The 20,929-nt window shown below is 36.2% G+C and overlaps 1 protein-coding gene across 2 annotated transcripts in view; it reads right to left on the reverse strand.

The window, feature by feature from the left end:
- Positions 1–20,929, reverse strand: part of CFAP99 (cilia and flagella associated protein 99) — a 61,558-nt gene that overhangs the window by 26,857 nt on the left and 13,772 nt on the right. The window contains exons 3-8 of one of the 2 annotated variants that reach the window (XM_049793233.1): positions 19,534–19,678; positions 16,580–16,674; positions 10,071–10,183; positions 7,693–7,867; positions 2,967–3,047; positions 747–812 (exon numbers count right to left, since the gene is read on the reverse strand). In XM_049793233.1, coding sequence (XP_049649190.1) covers positions 747–812; positions 2,967–3,047; positions 7,693–7,867; positions 10,071–10,183; positions 16,580–16,674; positions 19,534–19,678 — 675 coding nt within the window. Of the gene's footprint in view, positions 1–746; positions 813–2,966; positions 3,048–7,692; positions 7,868–10,070; positions 10,184–16,570; positions 16,675–19,533; positions 19,679–20,929 lie in introns of both variants that reach the window. The other variant, XM_049793225.1, reaches the window with a different exon arrangement.

Genomic DNA, 20,929 nt, shown 5'->3' on the forward strand with positions numbered 1-20,929 from the left:
TACAAAGGTTAGTCCAAATATTGATTAAATCATGCTAAAAAAGTAAACAGTGAAGTTTTGTTTGACTATGAAATATTACCTATATACATGAATGTATTCAGCTCTTAACTGAAATAGATATTGGGAAGACAAAATAGGGTGTCAAAGCACACTTTGTGAAATTATTAAATACTGGTAGAATTCTACTGATCATTAATAATTTAATTTTATGGTGTTAGCTATAAATACTGATGTGAAAGTGTCTGGTACCATGGGAATGAACACAGTGAATAGAATATGCAGATGTGATGCTGAAATGAATATATTACATACATAGTTAGGTGACATAGTTGTGAACTGGGAATCAACCAAAGCAAGAATTCTGTATGAATGAGACCATTATTCCCTCAGCTTGGTTGCTCTGTGGCATAAAAGTTAATGGAAAAAAAATATGGGGGTTTAGAGAAATATTGCTAGTTTGGAGACTTGTTGAAGTAGTATCACAGGAAAGCTGCTTGCCTCAAAACCAAGAGAATAATAAAGCAGCACCAGAAGTATAGGAAAAGGGGGTTGTGCATTATGCATCCAAAGAGGCAAATGTTAGTATATGGATGTGAAATGACAGTACAGCTATAAATGATAGCACGTAATTCCTAAACGCAAATAAAGAAAAAATTTCCAATACTTTGAGATATCTTTAAATACTCCAGTCATTTTTCATCTTCATACTGGGGGATTTTTACGTAATAAAGTATTTTTTAGCATACCTCTTCCTTTTCAGACTTCATCAGTGCACACCTGAACTGGTTAGCATTTGCTTTCAGGAGCAGATCCTAAAATTCAACCAATTAGGTTAAAAAGTATGGTACATTTAAATTCTTTAAATAAGAGCTTTCTGTCTTGAAAAGCCTTGCAGTCCTGACCACTGTATTATTTTTTTTCCAATGAATGAAATCTTGACTTAGTATTTATATGAATTTTCATTCCTGGTTAAAGACCTGAAGTAGGCAAGTCTTGATTTTCTACATAGTTCTGCCTGGTTATATCATTTGCATAGGGCAACAGGCCTTTCATAGGTCTGCCCATATGAAACATGTTGCTCATCCAGAATTCAACTTAAAAACCTCATAATTATCTATGGCACATCAGTACCATAGGTAGTAACTGTTTCTACATAGCTAACAACCAATGGTGTTGTTTTTGAGTTAAATTAGAAGATTACTGTTAGGGGATCTGAGCCCCAAGGGTTGCTCCAACAGGCACACACCCAACAGTAATTCCACCTGTCATTTTAAAGGGGGAAGTACAGGCAGCCACATTTCTAGTTTTCGGATATTTCTTTTGGTTGTAAACCAAATCTCTAATCAAAGCTGTGAAACAGACTAGATTTTTTAATGGCTTTCTGTTCAGCAGCTGTCCATAACATCAGCACTTCATAACTGTCTAGAGTATGGCTTCTCACTCCTTCTTACAGATGCTCAGACTTGGTACGTCCAATGACAGTTACAGCTTCTGCAAAAATGCTATGAAACAAGTGGCATTTTAATGCATATTTCTTTAGGACCCAACATTTCAGCTTGTTTAGCAAACAGTCTAGGGAACTGACCTTTGTGAATGCTTTGGATGCCTTTTATAACATTCCAGAAGCGACAAAAACTGCCATTATTGCAGCTATAATTTCTGTGGTGGTTTTCCTTTGTTCCTTGTATTCATGCATTTTCTCCAGTGAAGAATGTGGCTGGTTTTTAAGTGATTTTATAGTTGTCATAGATTTTTGACAATACAGGCACTGTGATATCTTGCTTTTCCTCCCCATTTTTTTCTAGGAAGTTTGTACGTACAAATAAGCACACATACAAATAGGCATGTGCTTTCTCCACAATATGGGAATAATAAAAGGATAAAAAATAATGTTGTACTGTTTTATAATGAAATATCAAGCATAGGTAAGGTGATGGGCCAGCAAAAGGAATGCAAAGTTTATCCCCCTAGAAGGTACCACACATTAAAGCATTTACTATAATTTAGGAACAGAATCCAATGCCCCTTTCACAAGGACATGAGGAGACCCCAGAACAGTGATAAATGGATTTGTACTGGCTAGTGAAAGCTAGAGTAAGGCATTCTCAGAATGGGGGTGTGAGAGTGCAGATAAAAAGGAGTCAAATAGCATGCCTTTTATCAAGCTTATACTGTTACTCGATTGGATATGGTGATTGCAGTGTGGAGAGGAAGAAAGTAGAAACTGACATTTAATTAATTCCCTTCCAAGGAGAAGATGACAACAATCTGCTTTAACTATGATAGGAGCTAACTCATTGGACAGGATTCATATCAAAGTTTGGATCAAATAACTAGATCTGTTTCTTTGTTTTTCCAGGCCCTCCCTTCCCCTGCTCTCTTAACACACAGACCATGTACTCTGCTTCTTTACAAATCATGACTTCCCACTCTCTCAGCCTGCTGAAGGAAAAGAGTATGGAGCCAGCACAAAAAAGAAGTCAGAATCTGCTGATATTTTAAAACAGTGGGTGATGACATGTGGTTATTTATCAGTTACTATAGAAAAAAACCTAAAATACTGAACATATTTTGAAGCCTTAATTATTAAGTGAATACCTTAAATATCCATGTCCTGTGGGAGTAAAAGAGCCATCAAATTATTTCTAGCTTGTGAAGAGAAGAAAGTAATCATGTTCTTGCTACCTTACATGGCTACTTGCATAATTTTGCACATAGTACTTATATAGTGAATAAAAGGTGGACCTTGTCTCAGACAATTAATAATAAAATAAGGCAGATGGAAAAAGGGTGATAGAACAGAACAGAGGATACAAACTTCATGACTCTAGAGAAAGAGCCAGGAACTATTAGGTGCAAAAGCAAATATGTTTCAGATAAAGTTCTAAGACTTGTGAAAATGGAACATTACAGAAGAAACAGTTTAGAAGAAAGGAAAGACTAGAACAAGAACATAATACACTTACTTCTGCTTTTCGGCGATTTTTTGTTTTGATTTCCTCTAGTTGCCTTTTTTCCTTTGGAGGTTTGTAGGTGCTTGGGGGAACCTATATTAAAAGGCAATAGTCTCTACAAAATCTGGTATAAAACATTCCAAGTGACACATTCTTGCAGGAAAAAAACATATTTACTTTTACTGTAGAACAGCTGCAGTTATTTTTTAAATATTCTTTTCTATTAGTGCCAGTGTAGAAGACATGGACAGATTCCAATTAGCTGGGACTACCCAGACTTTTCAGTCCTGTCCAATGTACTATAATCCCTAGTCAAAAGACCAGAAAGAAAGAAAAATCTGAAACTAGTACAAGAAAGGCTAAAGAAATAATAAATACTATAGGCCCTATCAAGGGGAAAAAAATGTTGCCAGAAGGGGAAAAGTTCTGTTTGGCATCTCATAAACTTCAGCTTCACAGCACTGACAGCCAGATAGGACAGCTGAATAAAGTTAAGCCGTGGATCTCTCTGGCACAGTGTGTGGTAGAAGCAACAAGTTACAGAGACTCCAAAGAAGTTTAGGAAGGAGAAACCCTTTGAAGTGTATTAAATACCCAGGAACTTCATTGTAGCTGAGGAACTCTTTGAGCTGAAATGGTGGGAGGCTGAGAAGGCAGTTGGAGAAAGCAGCAGCTATGCTTGTCCCGTCCCTGTAGTCTTCCTAGACCTCTGTGTTTGGCCACTGCTGGAGAAGATACACTGAGCAAAATGGGCCTTTGCTCTGGTTTACTATGGCTGCCCTAATGTCCTTGTAAGGCAATACCACTGGAGGTATAGTTTAAATGTTTGGAAGCAGAGGACTGAGATGGCCCTCCTAGCATTAGTCAAAGATTTGGGAAAGCATTAACATGTCAGAAAGTGCTACAGATAAAATGACCAGGAAAGACTTATCGTCTGGCTGTCATTATGGATCAACAGGAGACTAGGGACGGTATGGTTTTGAGTTAGGCTGAAACCTCTGGTGGATTTCAATATTTGCTTGAGCAATAAATCCTGCCCAGAAGCAAACTCTGAAAAAAGACTCGATGTCTCCTTCCTGTGTGGGTGAGATAGTCTGCCAGTTTACTGGACATCTGCTTAAATATTTATCTTGCTAAAAATGTTCTAGTTCAATTAGAAGTTACAGAATTAATTCAAGAATTAATGGGAAGAATCTATAATCTGTATTGTACTGGAGGTCAGGTTGGGGAACATGGGGATCCCATCTAGCTTTATTGGACTATATAAAGAGCTATGCTTTGAAAAACTCATGGATCTGATGTACTTTCCACTGCCTTTGCTATTTGACATCATTATCTACAGGCAAAACAAATGCACAAACAGAAGAAGCCAGCAATTAAATGCACTGGTGAGACTGCTCAAGTATTTTTGTGAGCTTTTTAAGTGAAGCAGAACTGAAACTATTTCCCAGCAGTATCTAAGAATTTTTATTATGCTTTTAGGGATGGAGAAATTAAAGCCCAGAGGATTTGCAAAGGGTTGCACAGGCAGTGAGTATCAGTTTATTTCACTCTTCTTCCTAGTCATGTGCTTTACCTGCAAAACTGTACTCATCTGCCAGTGTAAGCTGAAAATCTCTCCTCAGAAACTGCTATGCTTATTCCATGTAATTTAAGGAGGAGACTTTTCAATCAGCTCTGTTTCAAAAATGATCTTAGCCTTGTAATTTAGCCCCCAGATATCATGGTGTTGAGTACCAATCAGAGAGACAGATAGACAATACAGCAATTACCCAGTTGCTGGAATAGGATGAACAAGTCACTTTAAATAAATTGTAAACTCCAGAGATCAGAAGACCAAACTGTACCTACTTAATCCTAATATGAAAAAAAGGGGGCTGGGAGTAAGAGACACCAACCTTGCTTTTCCTCTCCATCCAGTGGTCAGGCTCACCTATGCTTTCTGGATATCCTTTTACCAGAAGTTTATTTAGGGAGTAGGTACCACAAGAAGTTTAAGAAAGAACAAAATGAATAATCACTTTGAACTTCAGTAGTCATCACTATTCTATTTTTTTAAAGTTACTGTTGTGAGATGGACAAGGGCAAGCTAATGCAATGCTATTGTATTAAGAGCTTCTATTTTTATACATAACAAGATCATAAAGATAAATATACTGTTGGGTCTATATATTTGCAAACAAATTCCTCCATATTGGCCAAATGAATTCACCCATTTAATTATTTTAAACAATCAGCAACTCCACTCATGAAGCACAGCTGAAATAATAAGGAAAATATCTAAAATATTCACTAAATCTGGCTGAATGGTGTTACAATAACATCTCAGTGCAGCCTTTTTTTTTTTTTTTAACTACATTATTGGTTTACAGAAAATCTAAAAATAAAATAATTGCTTTATTATTCTAGTACAGTGGTGATATTAAAAGAATGGATTTTATTTGTAACTCAAGGCCAGGATATCCAAGGAAGTTAAATGTGTCCAAATCATTTTGCATGTTAATCAGGTTTAAGCACCTGTCTCCATTTGTTTCCTTTGCAAACTTTAAGCTAAAGCACTCATTTTTCTTTGTAGAATTGTATTTATGAATGTATATATGCATATGTGCATGCTTGTGTGTGCATCCATGTGCTTGTGTATAAAGGACAGTGGAGAGAAGAATTTATAATCTTTAGGCCAAATCTTTAGAGTGAAATGTTTCATTATTAAATTTCAGAATCAAAGTGTTTTTCACTTACTGTCCCGCATTTCTGATGAATGTTTATGATGATGAATGATTATCCTAACTTTCTAGGCCTATGTTACTCCAGTGGAACTTTCCAAGGTCCGTGGAGAGTCCCCTCTCAATACAGAACACTAAGACAACTAACTACCCTGCCTTCTGCAATAACCCCCATCTCCAGTCCTCTCCTGTGAAAGAAGCATGTGTTCAGTGTACAGGACAGCAGTACTATCCCAGCTCCTGAACTCAATGTATGTGATGTATCTCATCTTACTTTGCAATTTATCTCTACTAGAAAAATAATGCAACCTAGCAGAAATACCTAAAATAATAATCCTGTTAATCAGAATGAACTAATTTCCCCATAGGGATGCAAACTTATCAATAGTCATTGCTCGAAATCCAGACACCTCCATATGAATTCATACAGCAGTTTCAAAGTCGAGCACTAACTACACCTATAGTTATTGTGACTACAATAGTCCCTGCTAATATACCACATGACAAGTTCTTTGTCAGATGCATGAGAACCATGAGAAAAAATTGATATCTTATAAAACAAACAACTTTGTGAGAAAATTTCTGCATCAGATTATGGGATGTAATCTGGAAGAGCTTTATTTCCGTGCGTTCCTCTCACATACAACCGTCCACCATACAGTAGCCAAAACTATGGCCTGCTCTCACTTTACAAACTCTTTCTTGCCATCTGGGCTGTCTTTTCAGTCTCTGTTCATTTCAGGATCTAAAATGGTGATACTGGCAACAATATGGCAAATTAAAGTGAAGCTTTATTTGCTGAGATAGGTACAGAAATGAGCACAACATATGTCACTACTATGCTAATGGTTTTAGATTCACACAAGCTTTTAAATTTGCAGACTTGGCCAGAATGTAAACCAAATTTAGTATAATCCTAACAACACAAATGAACTTCAGTAAATGCATCTACATTAAAGCAAATCTATTCTAAAAGGGGCTGCACAGCATAAAGGTACTAAAATGACAGCAATATGACTCATTCCTATACTGATTAAGTAGTTATTAAACGCAGTTTTTCAGAGCCTGGTATTAAGCTGTTTCAATGTAAAATCCCATTAACTGTATAACACACTACCATTAAATTGCTCTGCCATCCTGAGATGTAAATGGTTTCTAAGAGCATTCAACACATGTATTATTTAAAACCTGAAGTGCTAATACAAGGTGGCAGATAATGCCCAAAACTATGACTTCCAAGCTCACTTCCCACTGAATTTAAATATACATGATTTTGGAGTCTTTATTAAGTTGGTCATAGCAGCTTGATCCCAAATCCAGTGAGCTAACTTAAAACCAGTCGTGTATCTCTGATTTGTACCAGTGTAACTGAATCACAATATTAGACAACGAGTAAAATAAAAGCTTAGCATTTCAGGGATAAATCTAGTCTCATTTATAGGTGAGCAATAAATTTAAACTGAAAAACCTTAATTTTAGACATTCAACATTAGAAAGGAATAAAATTCCACTCTCAAGGAGGAGCTGCAAACCTAGAGTCCATCTCATCTCCAGTGAAATTGCTTTGCCATCTATTTTAATAAGAGTTTATCTACAAAAATCTAAGTTCATAAAAAATTTTCATTTGAATGTTCTTTTCTTACATCCTGCAGTGCATTATCCAAAGTAAACATCTTACAAATCCAAGGACTACCAGAAACACTTGTATCAATGCTGTCATCAATTTGTACCCATTGTATATTTCTAGCACCAAAAGTCACAAAACAACTACAGGAACCAACCTTTTCCCTTTCCTTTGTTTGGCTTACAATTTGCTTACACAACATTCACTGAAATGAAAAGAATTACTTTGGGTGTTTTTTAGAAATCTCACCTTCAATAAAAATCCTTGTTGATCTGTCAAAGGTTGTAGTTTTCCTATAATTATTTTTAAAGAGACTATTAACTCCCCTACTATGATTTTGTACACAAGCATACATAAAACTTAGTATCTCTCAAAGCATAAAAAAACTCACAGGTGGCCTTTTTTCCAGTACAGGTATTGGCAGAGGTATAGGAATGGCACGTGGTCTGGGTACAGTCAAATTAAATTCCTTTGGCTGAGTGACCGTCGAAGTCTTGACAGTGGCAGTACGATTACTTAATTTATCTGTGAGCTGTTCAATCAGTTGCTGTACTTTTGGCTGCCATCTTCAAATAAAAACAGATTTTGCAATTTTATTTCATTTTTTTTCTTTCATACAAACTTACATGCAGTATATGAGGTTGGCATTGGTGCAAATTCTGTAATGCTTTCAGCCATTCAATTTCAATAAAATTGACCTATGAATTTGTACTCATGATTTAGTTGGATGGTGTTACTTCACCTCTTGATAGATAGATGCTAGTCCATTCAGACTACCAGTGGTGAAATAGCCACAGTTTTTACTGAATAAGCAACTATCTCGCCAGTTTGTTTTGCAGCAGGACCAGACTGTGAATCAGAAAAGTAGCTGTCATAAGCTAAGTACACACTTAATACACTTAGATGAAGAGACTGTGAACAAACAGTGGTCTGAGTATTGCCGCATTTACCAACTGACAGAGCATACATAAATCAATCTCAAAGTACAGGCAGTTCTAATAAAAAAATAGGAAGATGTAAGGAGTTTGGTGAATTAGCAAATGAACCCTCAGTGAACCCTGTAGGGCAGTCAAGATGATTTTGATTTCTCTGTGTTTGGATTTTGGCTTGCATGAAGGTTCAGACTTTTTCCAAGGAATGACAGGAAGGCGCAGAATTCAAGGTAAGACACGAACAGGTTATCACAGAGCTAATTATGGTGACAGCTTCATGTCAGTTATTCCTCCTCTATATGTGCTCTATCCATAACTATTACACATGCAATGGAGCTTTCCCAGAAATTAAAGAGCAGCTGACAATGCAAATTTACAGTAACTTGTTTATGTGACTGTGACCTTAGCTAGTACTGTCATTATGGGATGAGGCTTGCAAGTAACTTCTGCAAGTAATGCAGCTCCATTAAAATAAATAGGACTCTTTATATTAACCTCATTGACATTAGAAAGAGGAATACGAAGACATATTTGAAAGAATTTAAACTACTGAACTGATTAAATTGATCAATGCATTCTCAGCCCCCTGAAGGAATTTTCAAACCCAGTAACCAAAATATGGTCTTTAATATTTTTGTACAACTTCTTTTTACAACTTCTAGACAAAACATGGGTTTGTTACATGGAATGTAACTGACTGTGAAGGACAGCTCCAATAAGCTTAGTGTTAATGAAACAAGCAATAGATTAAGCATCTGCCTGCATGCGTATATACATATAAAAACTATGTGGATATGTGCGTATATCTCTATACATCTCTGTTGGTACCTTTATACTCTTGTACGTATACGTTATAATTAGAATCACTACAATGGAATATATTGAGTCAAATTCTGACTTCAAATATAACCCTGCAGTTCCTGTAGAACTCAGTGCAATTTGGAGTATTGCAAGCCAAATCTATACTATACATTTGCTAATTTGGCATAATCTACATAGTATGAAAGGATTAATTCTATTGACTTTGACATGACAGTTAGAACTAGATGCAAACTCTTTTCCAGCTGACATTGTTTGTAGCACATTGTTGTCTTAACAGTGTTTGCCATCATCTAGTTTAATCTATACTGCAGTGAGGAGGATGTGTGATTGCAGCCACATTGGTGTACCAATGCTAGCTCTAATTTATCTGTCCTGGGTAAAAATGAGAGTGAAGAAGTGACACAATAGGCTGCAGAGCTACTGTTCTCCACATGAAAATGTTCCAGTTTGGCAAAAGTACTCATGCTACTGTATCACCACCTAACCAATGTGTGGACACACCTGGCACCTCAGAGCATTTAAACTGTTAAATGGTGTTGCAATTGCGTAAATAAATAATAATTTAAAAAGACTTGTTTACATGCTTATCTGATTTGCTCAGAAGGGATTTTATGACCATCGGCATAAACAAGTTCGTGCATCAAGCCAAACTCAGGGAAGTCAAACATCTATTTTCAAATGCTTAATGTCATACAGATGTTGAAGTGACTTATGAAGCATGAGTCTTACTCTGTAAGATAATTTGAAACTTGGATATTTTTTTTTTCAGAGTATGATGTTTGATTTATTCAGGGGCACTGAGAAGCAAATGTACAACAGCTGTGAAAGGACTTTTCTATGAGAGAACCTTGCCTCTGGGTAAGTAAAAGGGATTACTATAGTCTCACGAAGACAAGAAGGTTTCCCAGTGACTTCAATAGCAGAAACACTTTAACAGCAAATTGAACTTTCAGGGGAAGCTTTCTCCAGCTTTTAAACTTTGAGGTGGCCGCAGGCTACTTAAGTACTTGCTTACCTTAGCAGTGGATCAATCCAGTTCTCTTTTACATACAGTGAATCGTAGAACTGACTCCATTCATCTTTTATCCATGTGTTCAAATACAAGGCATTGAAGAAGAATCTAAGAAACTAATAATAAGTGGTTTCTTTTAAATATGAATACTGAAAGCATAGTGTATATACGACTACAAAAAGATAGTTGCTTTTACTACAAACACTGCTGAAGAACTTGCTTGTATTTTACCCTGTAATTATAATCCTGGGTACTAGGTATTTGTAGGTTCTTCTTCATTCTGTTAGGACAACCCCATGTCTTTCAGCCCTATTTGGTGAAACACTAATAGATAATAAAATTTTTTTAGTGGCATAAAAAAAAATCTAGGGGCTCCAACATGGCGATGTCTTGATGCATTTTTATTTTCCTCAGACACTGTGAAACAAAAGGTTTTATTCAAAAGTAATTACTACTGCAATACACTGATTTTAGTATAATTCTACAATAGAGTTACAGAGTCTAATATACCCACAATCAACTCCTGATTATCTATAGCTAGATGATCCATGGTGCCTAGAAACTTGTCAGGTCTGGCACTGCACCTGAATTACTTAAGTTCCTTTCAGCTTCCTAGGAACTGGGCACAGAGAACTGCTGAGAACTATAGTAACTGCTATACAATATGGCTTCTTCTTTTATTGAAATATAATTAATTGGCATATTCCCATCAAACTAGAAGACTGAAATTTGGCACACTTACACATTGTAGGGCTTTATGTGCTGAACCAATAGCAACTAACATTAGAACTTTGGTTTCCCACTGGAGTTCACCAGAAGGTCAAGAGCCTTTCTTTAAAACTTGAACTGTTCAAATGGCCTTTTGAAACAGACTGTTCAAAAATGGCACTCAGATTCAGCCTGTATAATTTACAGCAATATAAATTCCAAACTTGAACCTGAACTTTTTCATTAAAATTCTTGGAAATGAAAGTACAAGCAAGTATCATGCTGAAATAATCCCAGTAATAGAAAAAAGCACAGTAAATAATACTGACATCATGAGACACACTGGAAAGCAGAGTGCAGTTACTTGAGAAGCTTCCAATGGGGACTGCAGAGCTTATTAGTTCAGACTTGGCATCAGCCTTATCTTGCGTTGGTTTCCACAGAGCCATATAAGTCTTTGTATTGCGTTTTTAGTTCTGGAGGACTACCAAGGAGCTTAATTCACATGTGGTGCCAGGTCCAAGGTGGCTCAGAGCTTTGTGAATAATTCAGCTATAAACAATTCAGATTTGACTCAAGGTGTTTGCTGCAGATGTTCAACAGATGTAGAAAACCTGCTACTTGAATTCTGTAGTCTTGATGTGACCATTTCCATAGAATTAACCTGAAATTTAGTCTTATTTTCATCTATTGTGCTTTTGGTAGAGTCAAAAGACTGAGCAACAATTGACAGACTAAATTAATATTACTCCCTTGGATTCCCATTCGTGACTAGAAACTACTGCTCTTCCCCAAAATTGCAGATGCTGGCATATCAACACACCATCCAAAAGAAGATATTTCATCCCTAAAAACATGACTATAAACTAAGTGTTGAATTGTGAAGAAGTTGGTATTTTGGTGCTTCCAGATTCAGTGGAGTTTGCTAAGTATATGGTAAGGGATGCATTTCATTCCATTAGTCTAGAAACTCATTTGTTCTCCTTATGGAGGATCTTTTCCTGTACTCCATGCATGTTGGATTACATTTTTCACCTAACATAGTAATTTGTACTTAAGCAATATATAAATAAAATGCTAGAAGTCTAGACAGAGTTCATACTCTCCAACAGAATTGATGCATTATATATACACTACTTCTACCAGTTATTTTAACAAAATTTTACATCCAGGTATCCTAACTGTATATATGATTATAGACCCAGTGAACGTGTCCCCTGCCAAAGTACTCTTACTTTACAGAAGGTCCTGACTATACACAAAGTTTATAAAAAATGTGGTTTTAAACCCATGTAAGCAAGTATGCATACAGGGGTGGATTGAACATGAGCTGATATACTTAAAATGAGGCAGACACAGAGGGGTGAAGATAGTTTCAAATTTCTAGGTATTCAGAGAGCTCACAGAAAAAGCAGATGTAGAAATACTGCAGGTGGTGATTTGTAAATCCTCCAGTTTTCTTTCACTAGCTTTCATTAATCTCAACTCCACCCTCTCTGTGTCCTCAGTATTCCTCTTTTATAGCCTAGTCCATCTTCAGAGGCTTCAGTCAGTTTTCTACTGCATTGCCATGTGAAACTAAGCCTCTGAACTGCTGTTTCAGCTTTCCCTGACTGATCTCCATCTAGGTGTTCTAAATATTTGCTGTAACTATCTTTTACAAAGCACTTGCATTCAACTACCTCTTCAAGGCAGATGAAACTATAATAAAGGCACACACTGATTTCTAGCTGTTGTATTTAACAGCTAGCTATTACCTGTTGAGGCCTCCTGCTGCAACACCAGTTATGTACTGGTTATTAACATTTCACACTGTATTAAGACAAATGGGTAATTATGATTGATAAATGCTATGATGTCCTCCTATAAGGTACAGAGAACGGTTAACTGTGTAAACAGATATCAATACTGTGATATATATTTTAGTACTGTTTTAGTCACAGTCCCCAGAGAAATGCTACGATAAGGATATGCCTCAATATGCATCATACTAGAGAAGGCTTTGAATGCAGCCCTGGAACGGTTATCCAGGCAATGCAGGGATTGAAAATGGCAATGCAGCATTACCAAACATCATTTCTGACCAGAGTCTGCCAGAGCCAAAGTCAACAGTCTTGGTTTTGATAATCCATATCATGGATGGCAAATGTTGGCAGAATAAGACCCATGAAGCCATAGCACATTTCATTTCTTAACAATAGACACTTTTGTGTTTTTTGAACTGGATTGCTAGGAAAAATTCCTTATATTTCTGTTTTGTCTTTGGCCACATGTGACACAGGTGACAACCTCAATATCAGCAGTCTTTGCTTTTACAGCAGCAAGATGCGGTTTGATGTTTTCACAGATTTCTGTTTGGATGCTACCAGCATCTTTCTCCTTAGAGAAGTCACTGGACAGTCATTTTGGTAACAGAATTATTCTGCTTACATCTCTGTCCTGTATGTTTCAAGAATTCCACTACTCACAGAGCATGATAACCAAGATTAATTTCCCTTCTAGAAGTGGTGGAATTACACCAGAAATGAATTGTACCCATTTTTACTATTTTAATGTACTCTGGCTGTAGTAAGACAAGTGTGTGTAATTAAAGACTGTTTTGTAATGCAGTTTTACAAGTGGGCTGAATACCTTGCTTTTGAGAATTTGAACACGCCCTGCTAATATTCTTAATGTATTTTTACACAGTGGGATTTCATAGATTTCTAAATAACAAATAAAAACTGGGAAGTTTCCTCATCTGGTTTTATCTTTACATCCATGCAGTCATTTGCAGAGCTGAAATCCTTATATTCACAGCATAAGCTCTTGACTCTTGAGCTAAGGAAGTAACTGCAAGAAACAGCAGGTTCTGTTTCTCCATACAGATCAGCCACTACCTGAGAATGCTATTATTTTAGCTATTACACACCCACAGCTATTTGCTGTAGTAGCAAAAGCAATCAAGGAGGTTCCTGTCCACTCCTCTCTTCACCTGCTGATTCTTTCCCTCTTATTGTAGTTTAGTTCTCCAGCTATGCCAGCTGAACCACCTGTAGGACTGTGCCTTTCAACTGCAACAGAGAAATGAAGAGGAAGGCAAGAAGCTAAGAAGGCTTTCCTATGAAGAAATTGTAATGGGCAACTCTATTTTCAGGATCCTGAGGTAAAGGTGTAGAGAAAAGTGTCCTCGCTTGGTCTCAGGTCCTTCTGTCATTGTATGACCCAGCTTGGATTTTTTGTACCCCAATGTCCACCATGAAGCTGATTTTATCCTACTTCTTACTGATCTTGTTCTACTGTTCCTACCTCATCGTAACAGAAATTACAATACCCAGTTCTTATGTAGTGATTTTCCTTTGCAGATCTCAGAAATTCTTTATAAAGGACTTTACTGCTGTTAGAAGCAATCAGAACATGAAACAGAACAAAACAGGTTCTTGAATACTAGAAAGAAAACACTAGTTATTTTGAATTTTTTACAAGGCAATTATAAAGCTGTTTACTTCAACTTTTTATTTCAACAGTGTATTTTCTCTAACATACAAACCCTTAAATTTTACAACAAATATAAAAGAATAACATATATGAATAATAGAAAAAAAAATAGGCTTGAGCTAGCAATGCATGTTCTTAGAAGAACAATCACACTAAAGTTACAAAATTGGGTTTTATCCTATGGTTCTGTAATTATACAACCATAAAGAACTTTTGCATGTGTTCTTAACATTATAGAATGAGAGCTTATGATTTTCTGTTCAAGCAGATGAACATGTGTTAGTAAGGTAGCATTATTATTCTGCCTGGATATTCTGCCTAAATGAAAATATTTGAACCTGCATCAATCATACGGAAACACTGTGACTTTGATTTGAATGGATTCTGTCATGCAGTCCTTTAAGAGAAAGGTCTACTCACACGAGTTGATCTCATTCAACTGAAGACTACTCATTTGAGTAAGGTTTATCTGCATGATTAAGAAAATTCCATTCAGCCTGTGTTGTGCAGAAAAGTTTATTTTTTAATTAATCTAGTCTAAGTAAATATATGTGAAAAATTTTTCTGCATGTCAACTCAACTCAGACACAATAGTCATCAGGGCAAAATCTACAGGTCAGCATCCTGAAGAAGAATCCCAAATTTCTGACAACTTGTGTTGCTAAGGCTGCAGATCTGCCTTCTGCTGTTTTTGTCTCTGTTGCTGGGGGGACAAAATGCTGCTTCTAAATCCTTTGCTGCAGGTGCATTAATATAATCTAGCATCACTTTGGAGACAAAGAACCTCTTCTAATGCAAGCGAAGAAAAGCTAGGTACCATGATGATGAGGATCTGATAAGGTTCTTAAGCAAAGTTACATCTACATGAAAAAAAGCAGCAGCTGCATACCATTGAATAATGCAGCACTTCTCTATCAGAAGAGAGTTCTTCCAGATACGAAAGGAGAAATTATCTGAACTAGAACATCAGGGCACTGATGCTTAAGCCATCTAAAGCTAGGTGAATGGAATCAACAAGAGATAACTGGCAGGAAGTAGGAAAATTGTGTTGCTAGCTGCATGAGCTCAAGATGCATCCAATCCAGTGGCTTGTGTCTAAGATGTTTACCAAAGAAGGGGCTGGGAGAGCATTTTAGACAGAGTGATTTGTCTGTCTACCAGATTATGATAATTCTTCCAGCCACTTCTCTGTTCTTTCTGATAGTTAATGAAATGTATAATTTTTGTCTCTGAATGGAATTAATAAAAACCATTCCATAGTAAATCCATCAAAACAAAGTGAATAGAGTGTTTCTAAAAACATTATGCAGACCACCTAACCTACTCTCCTCCTACATATTATAAAGCAACTCTACCCATTAAAGAGACACTGGCATCCACATGAACATTCAAAGTAATCAGTATAAGGATAAACCTTAGCCCTTTGAGTATTGATTACTAAAATTTGCCTGTCTCTTGAATTCCATATTTGTTATTCAAACACTGTGCTTGGACTATGCTTTGAAACATCTGGATGATCGAAGTTTACATATGCTGTGTCACCAGTAATTTCATTTTTAGCCATTTTTCTTAAGAAAACAGGGCTTATGAGACAGCATTGCCAGTTTATCCCTGTGCCCCTCTATACAACATAGCTTTTAAGATAATCAGCACTTTGAACCATTTTGAAAGAGAAGCAGAAGGTATATATATATTTCCACAAATTTCATCAAAATTAGCAAACAAGTAGAGGAGCAAACACCAAATTTGTGACTCCAGACAGCAAAAAGGCAGGGAGAACTTTGTTGTCATGCTTTCTATTTGGCAGCATTCGTTTGGTCAATTGCACATATGTTGTCATGGTGTACTTGGCACATGCATAGCTCCAAATGAGGAATTGGTTTTTGGGAAGAAGAAAAAGTGATGGAGGGACAATAGGCTTGATAATCAAAGTGGTAGTGGCTTGTTCAGGGAAAAAAGAACACTAATCAGCAGGAACTGCAAGCTTCCATAGATTCATTGCATATAGGAAAAACTTCTTCTCCTGCCTAAAGTCAAAGACAGGATGCAAGCAGACCCAAGAGTGAGTATGCAAGTTAGAGGGAAAACTGTAAATCATGTGATTATTCTACCTTCTCAGATTATATAATATGCATTTTAAATTGATCTTAGACTGAATATGAAACAGTCGCATGTAAGTATAGAAACTGAAGGTTCTGTATTTAAACAGAAAATAATGCTAATTTCTCAATTTAAATTATCTTGAAAGTTGAGAAAAGTCATCTGATTAATCAAACACCATGAAGAGATCATTAATTATTTTTTAAAATGTTCTGTACCTTCGTTACCTTTCGCATTTTTGCAGTGTCCAGAGATTTCACAATTCTGCTGAAGTGCTGAAGACCAAGCTCTTCTAGTTGAAAAGTAGCCAGATAACAAATAACTATCAAAAGATACATACAGTTAAAATGCAGGAGGGAAATTCTAATAAACCTATACCCTATACTCAGCATACTTTGGGATTTAGACTGTTACTTAATTTTAAATAGTCTTCAATATTGTTTATCCAATTAGACAATATAATGCTTGTAATATGAAGTTATAATACAATGTTAACCCTGTGTTCATTATTAGCATCATGACTCTATGCTATGGTTCATATAAATTAGTTATCTCTTTCATGAGTCAGATCCAAGCTAGTGCAAATCTGCACAATTTTATGGAATTCTACCAGCTGAGGATCTACTTACACAAAAAATGTAAAACAATTGTAGTTATCTGAAGTCATTCATAGAGGTCCTTTTGATGCCTGCAAAATCTGTTTGCAGAACTGGGAGATCTACCACAGCAGCATTTGGAATCCTATAAGGCCAAAGGTAAGATCTTGCCATGATTTCACAGTCATTTCATTATGCCAACATCACCACTAAAATAAGCAGCTCTGTCAACCCCTAACTGCTTGTTCTCATCCCCTCCTTTTACTTCATGGTGTTTCTTCTCTTGGGCAAATACAGTCACCCACACAGCCAAGTTAAAACAGACTGTGAATTTTAACCTGAAGCGCTTTCTTGATCAGTTCACTGGATGGCAGCTAAACACAAGTTCTAACTCAAGAGAAGATATGACATAGGGGTGAGAATACATGGCCGGTAATGAGAAAAAGGCCGGCTTATTTCTTTGGGTAGTAGTACCAGCTTATACAACAAATATCTGCATATTCCATCTGTGAAATTGTGTGTTAGTCTGGCAATAACACAGGGAGAATAGGAGTCATGTGGCTCCTGAGAGACATGACTGAAAAGTTTCTGACAGCATTATGTTGTTGGAAACAGCTCACTTTTAGTGTAAGCAAGCTTATTCTGAGAAAATTTAATGTGAACAGGAAGACATAAAAGGAAGTTTTGATAGTGAATTTTTCAACATATCCTGTTTCTAATGTTTTCAGAGAGGATATCTCTTATTCTTCTGTTCCAAAATCATAGTTTATTATACATAACAAAAATTTTAAACATAAAATACCATAATTCCAGTATTTATTTCCTTTTTTTTTTTTGGCAAGTGACTATTTTGCAGAAAGTGTTGTAATATTTGTTTTTATTCTGAATTAGAATAAAACCAAGTTTTTAAATTGTGAAATTCTCTGGGAAATCCAACCCTGATTCTTGCACTCCCCTCTGGCAAGTATGCAGTTTGATACAGGAAGAGGCATACTCAGTGCTGTAAGATTTTTGCAGACCTGTAAAGTTCATGAGCTCCTGTATCAGCTTTCATTGACCATATTCACTTTGATCAATCAAGCTTCACTTGCACTGCAGTATTTTAGCTGCCACCAAACAGTAATGATAAAATCAGTAAATTCTGACCAACATGCTGCAGCCAACTCAGTGTATTGTTAGGCTTAAAAATTGTGCTTTAGCATAGCAACATATTTAAGCAGTCTTAGAGAATATACATTTATCTCCTACAAGCTTTATTAAATTCAAATCTGCTCACACATAGCAACAGCCTTTATAAGCAGCTTTGATCATTTAAGTGTCAATGCAGCTTGGCAAAGGGAATCACAAGCAGCTTAAAAAAATGTAAGCCAATGACCTTAGACTCTCAACCTGTTGATACAGGAAAATTTTCTGGAGCCTGCCCTCTGCCTATGATTAATGGAGGCTTTTGAGTGGACCAGTCCTGACAATCCAATTATAGCAACACTCAGCTTAAAGGTATAATTTATGTGCCCCAGACACTGACAAACATGGCTTTGGAGAAATGGAGACAATGAAACATTACCATTTAGAATAAACTCAATATACTATTAATTTCATCCTTGACAATTTAGGTTCCCTTTCATTTGTTATTTGATTTAGATTGCTATACCTTTCCAGATTATGACAGAAGCAACCAAAATTGCCATAGAAATTTAGTAGCTTTTAAAACATAAAATGTAGATATACTTATATTAGATACATTTTTTTTTCAACCACTTTGAATCAAATGGCGCAGACTTTTTAAAGTACCCACAAAGCTTCAGAGCATATCTGACTTAGAGAACCAATGCCAGTGCAATTTGTGATTCCAATTTATTTAGGGACTTAATAAATCAATCTCAGTATATGCATATTAAATTTTTAAGTTACTTGTTAATGTACTTCTCGATGCCTGAAATAGCTTTTGGAGTAGTAACTACTCTGATTAACTAGCTCATACTATCAGATATAGTTGTATTGTAACTGATTCTAACCAAGTAACTAATAAAAGGGAAATAATAGACCTCACTCATAGAGACAGACAGAAGTCTATTTATGTCATTGTGATGGTCAGTAACAAAGAAACCCATGTGTGGATGGAGACAGTTGTATCTTCATACTGTGAGACATGCTGTGTTCCTCAGCAAACAGAGCTTTGTTATACAATTTCATATCTGAATGGCAGAGATACTAGGTTGCATAGAAGAGAATAAAGGGAAATCAATGAAGAATATTTAAGTGATCATTAAGCTTCCAAGATACTTCTTCCAGCCACCGATCGATCCATCTGTATTCCATCTGCATGTTACCTAATCTGCAGGCATATTCTGCATAATTTTCTTAGGTAAAATTCTAGTTAACACCTGTGAGAGTGCAGACTAAATAACAATTTCAGGATTTAGGCTTTACATCAAAAGGGCATTGGAAAAGGTCCTGTACTTCGTACTGCACTGGGCACAATGACAATGCTTCAAATGTAATATAATATTAAGACCTACACTAGTAAAATAATATTTCTTTCAAGTTTTGTGGTAAACACATTTGGTGTTTTAAAGAAAACTTACCTATATAGAGATTACGCTCAGAAATCAGGCAGTATCTCCCATCCCGAACAAAAAAGGCATTGACTACTACATCAAATAAGGATTTATATTCTATGCATCCAGCTAGTGTATCCAACACAAATTTTTCTTCTGTCACATTAAGAGTCTATAGAGATACAGAATTAATAATGATTAATGTATCCTGGAAAGAAAATGTTAGTTGTGTACAAAAAGAAGTACAATCATTTTGAAGTAATTGGAAAACATGAATAATGAACAGCAGCGCCTTTGGCAGGGCTGACACACTTCTAATACTATCAAATATGGGCAGTCCTAACAAAGTAAAATGTGACCTTCCCCAGTGTTAAACTTTCAGTCTATCTGCTGACACATGGATTTAGTTAAAGGCCTTGATGTGTTAATGTCAACAGTTAATGCAAAGAAAATTTTAAGTCTCTGAGCTATGAGCAATGATTAACTTAGTCAACAGTATGAGAAAGTTTCAGTAAGAGTTTGCTTTTCCAGTAGGAAACCTGTTCTTTGTAGGTGAAGTCTGTGCTATATTGGGAGACTAAATTGAGGGGAGAAGCTGGACAGGGATTATGGAGAAGACTCCTAACTGCTACTGTAACCTAATATTGGAGAATATGACTAATTTAAACTAAATCTGTCAGTGCCAGGATTCTTGTTCATGCAGACTGTTTGTTTCTTATACAGCTGTGCTCTCAGTCACTTGTAATGTTCATGCAATACCACAAGAGAACAGAAAAAGGAGGGTCAGATGCTCACTGCATGCCATTTGAATCCTACCTCATAATCCCTTCAAAAAGTTTGAATGCTCCTGACTTTACAGAGAGTTTCACTCATAATAAATAACCTATGGAATATCTGTTACTACATGAGATAAACTTCTAGTATGAACCACCTTTAAACATTGCAAGAAAGTCTGAGACCCAGAACAATTTGTTATTACATGAATTGAAAAAGGACAGCCACAATATGACAAAATGACAAACAATAATGATTCTTTGGCTTAAGGAGGTTAGCCAAGAAGTCAAGAAAGAAGCTAAGTGCACCTTCTGAAAACATGTAGTCCACATTTGATATATGATCTCTCCCACAGCTCTGAGATGTGGGAACAATTGAACTGCAATAATATATTAGATGAGAGGTTCACCTTGCCTACTAGGCTATCTGCTAGCATCTTGATCGCTTTATTTCCCTAATGTGATTCATTTCTAGTTTAAAGGTATTATCAGAGGCTGCTGGAAGGAACTATGTGAGTTTTCTGATGTATGATGTTATATAAGGCTTTGAGACTGAGCAAATAAAAGATAAAACTTTAAAATTACAGTTCTAATTTTTAAATTTAAAAAATGATGCAGAAGCATTCCAGGTGTATTTTCTCAGGTTGTCA

This window comes from Accipiter gentilis, chromosome 3 (assembly GCF_929443795.1).
Source record: "Accipiter gentilis chromosome 3, bAccGen1.1, whole genome shotgun sequence".
NCBI classification, from domain to species: Eukaryota; Metazoa; Chordata; class Aves; order Accipitriformes; family Accipitridae; genus Astur; species Astur gentilis.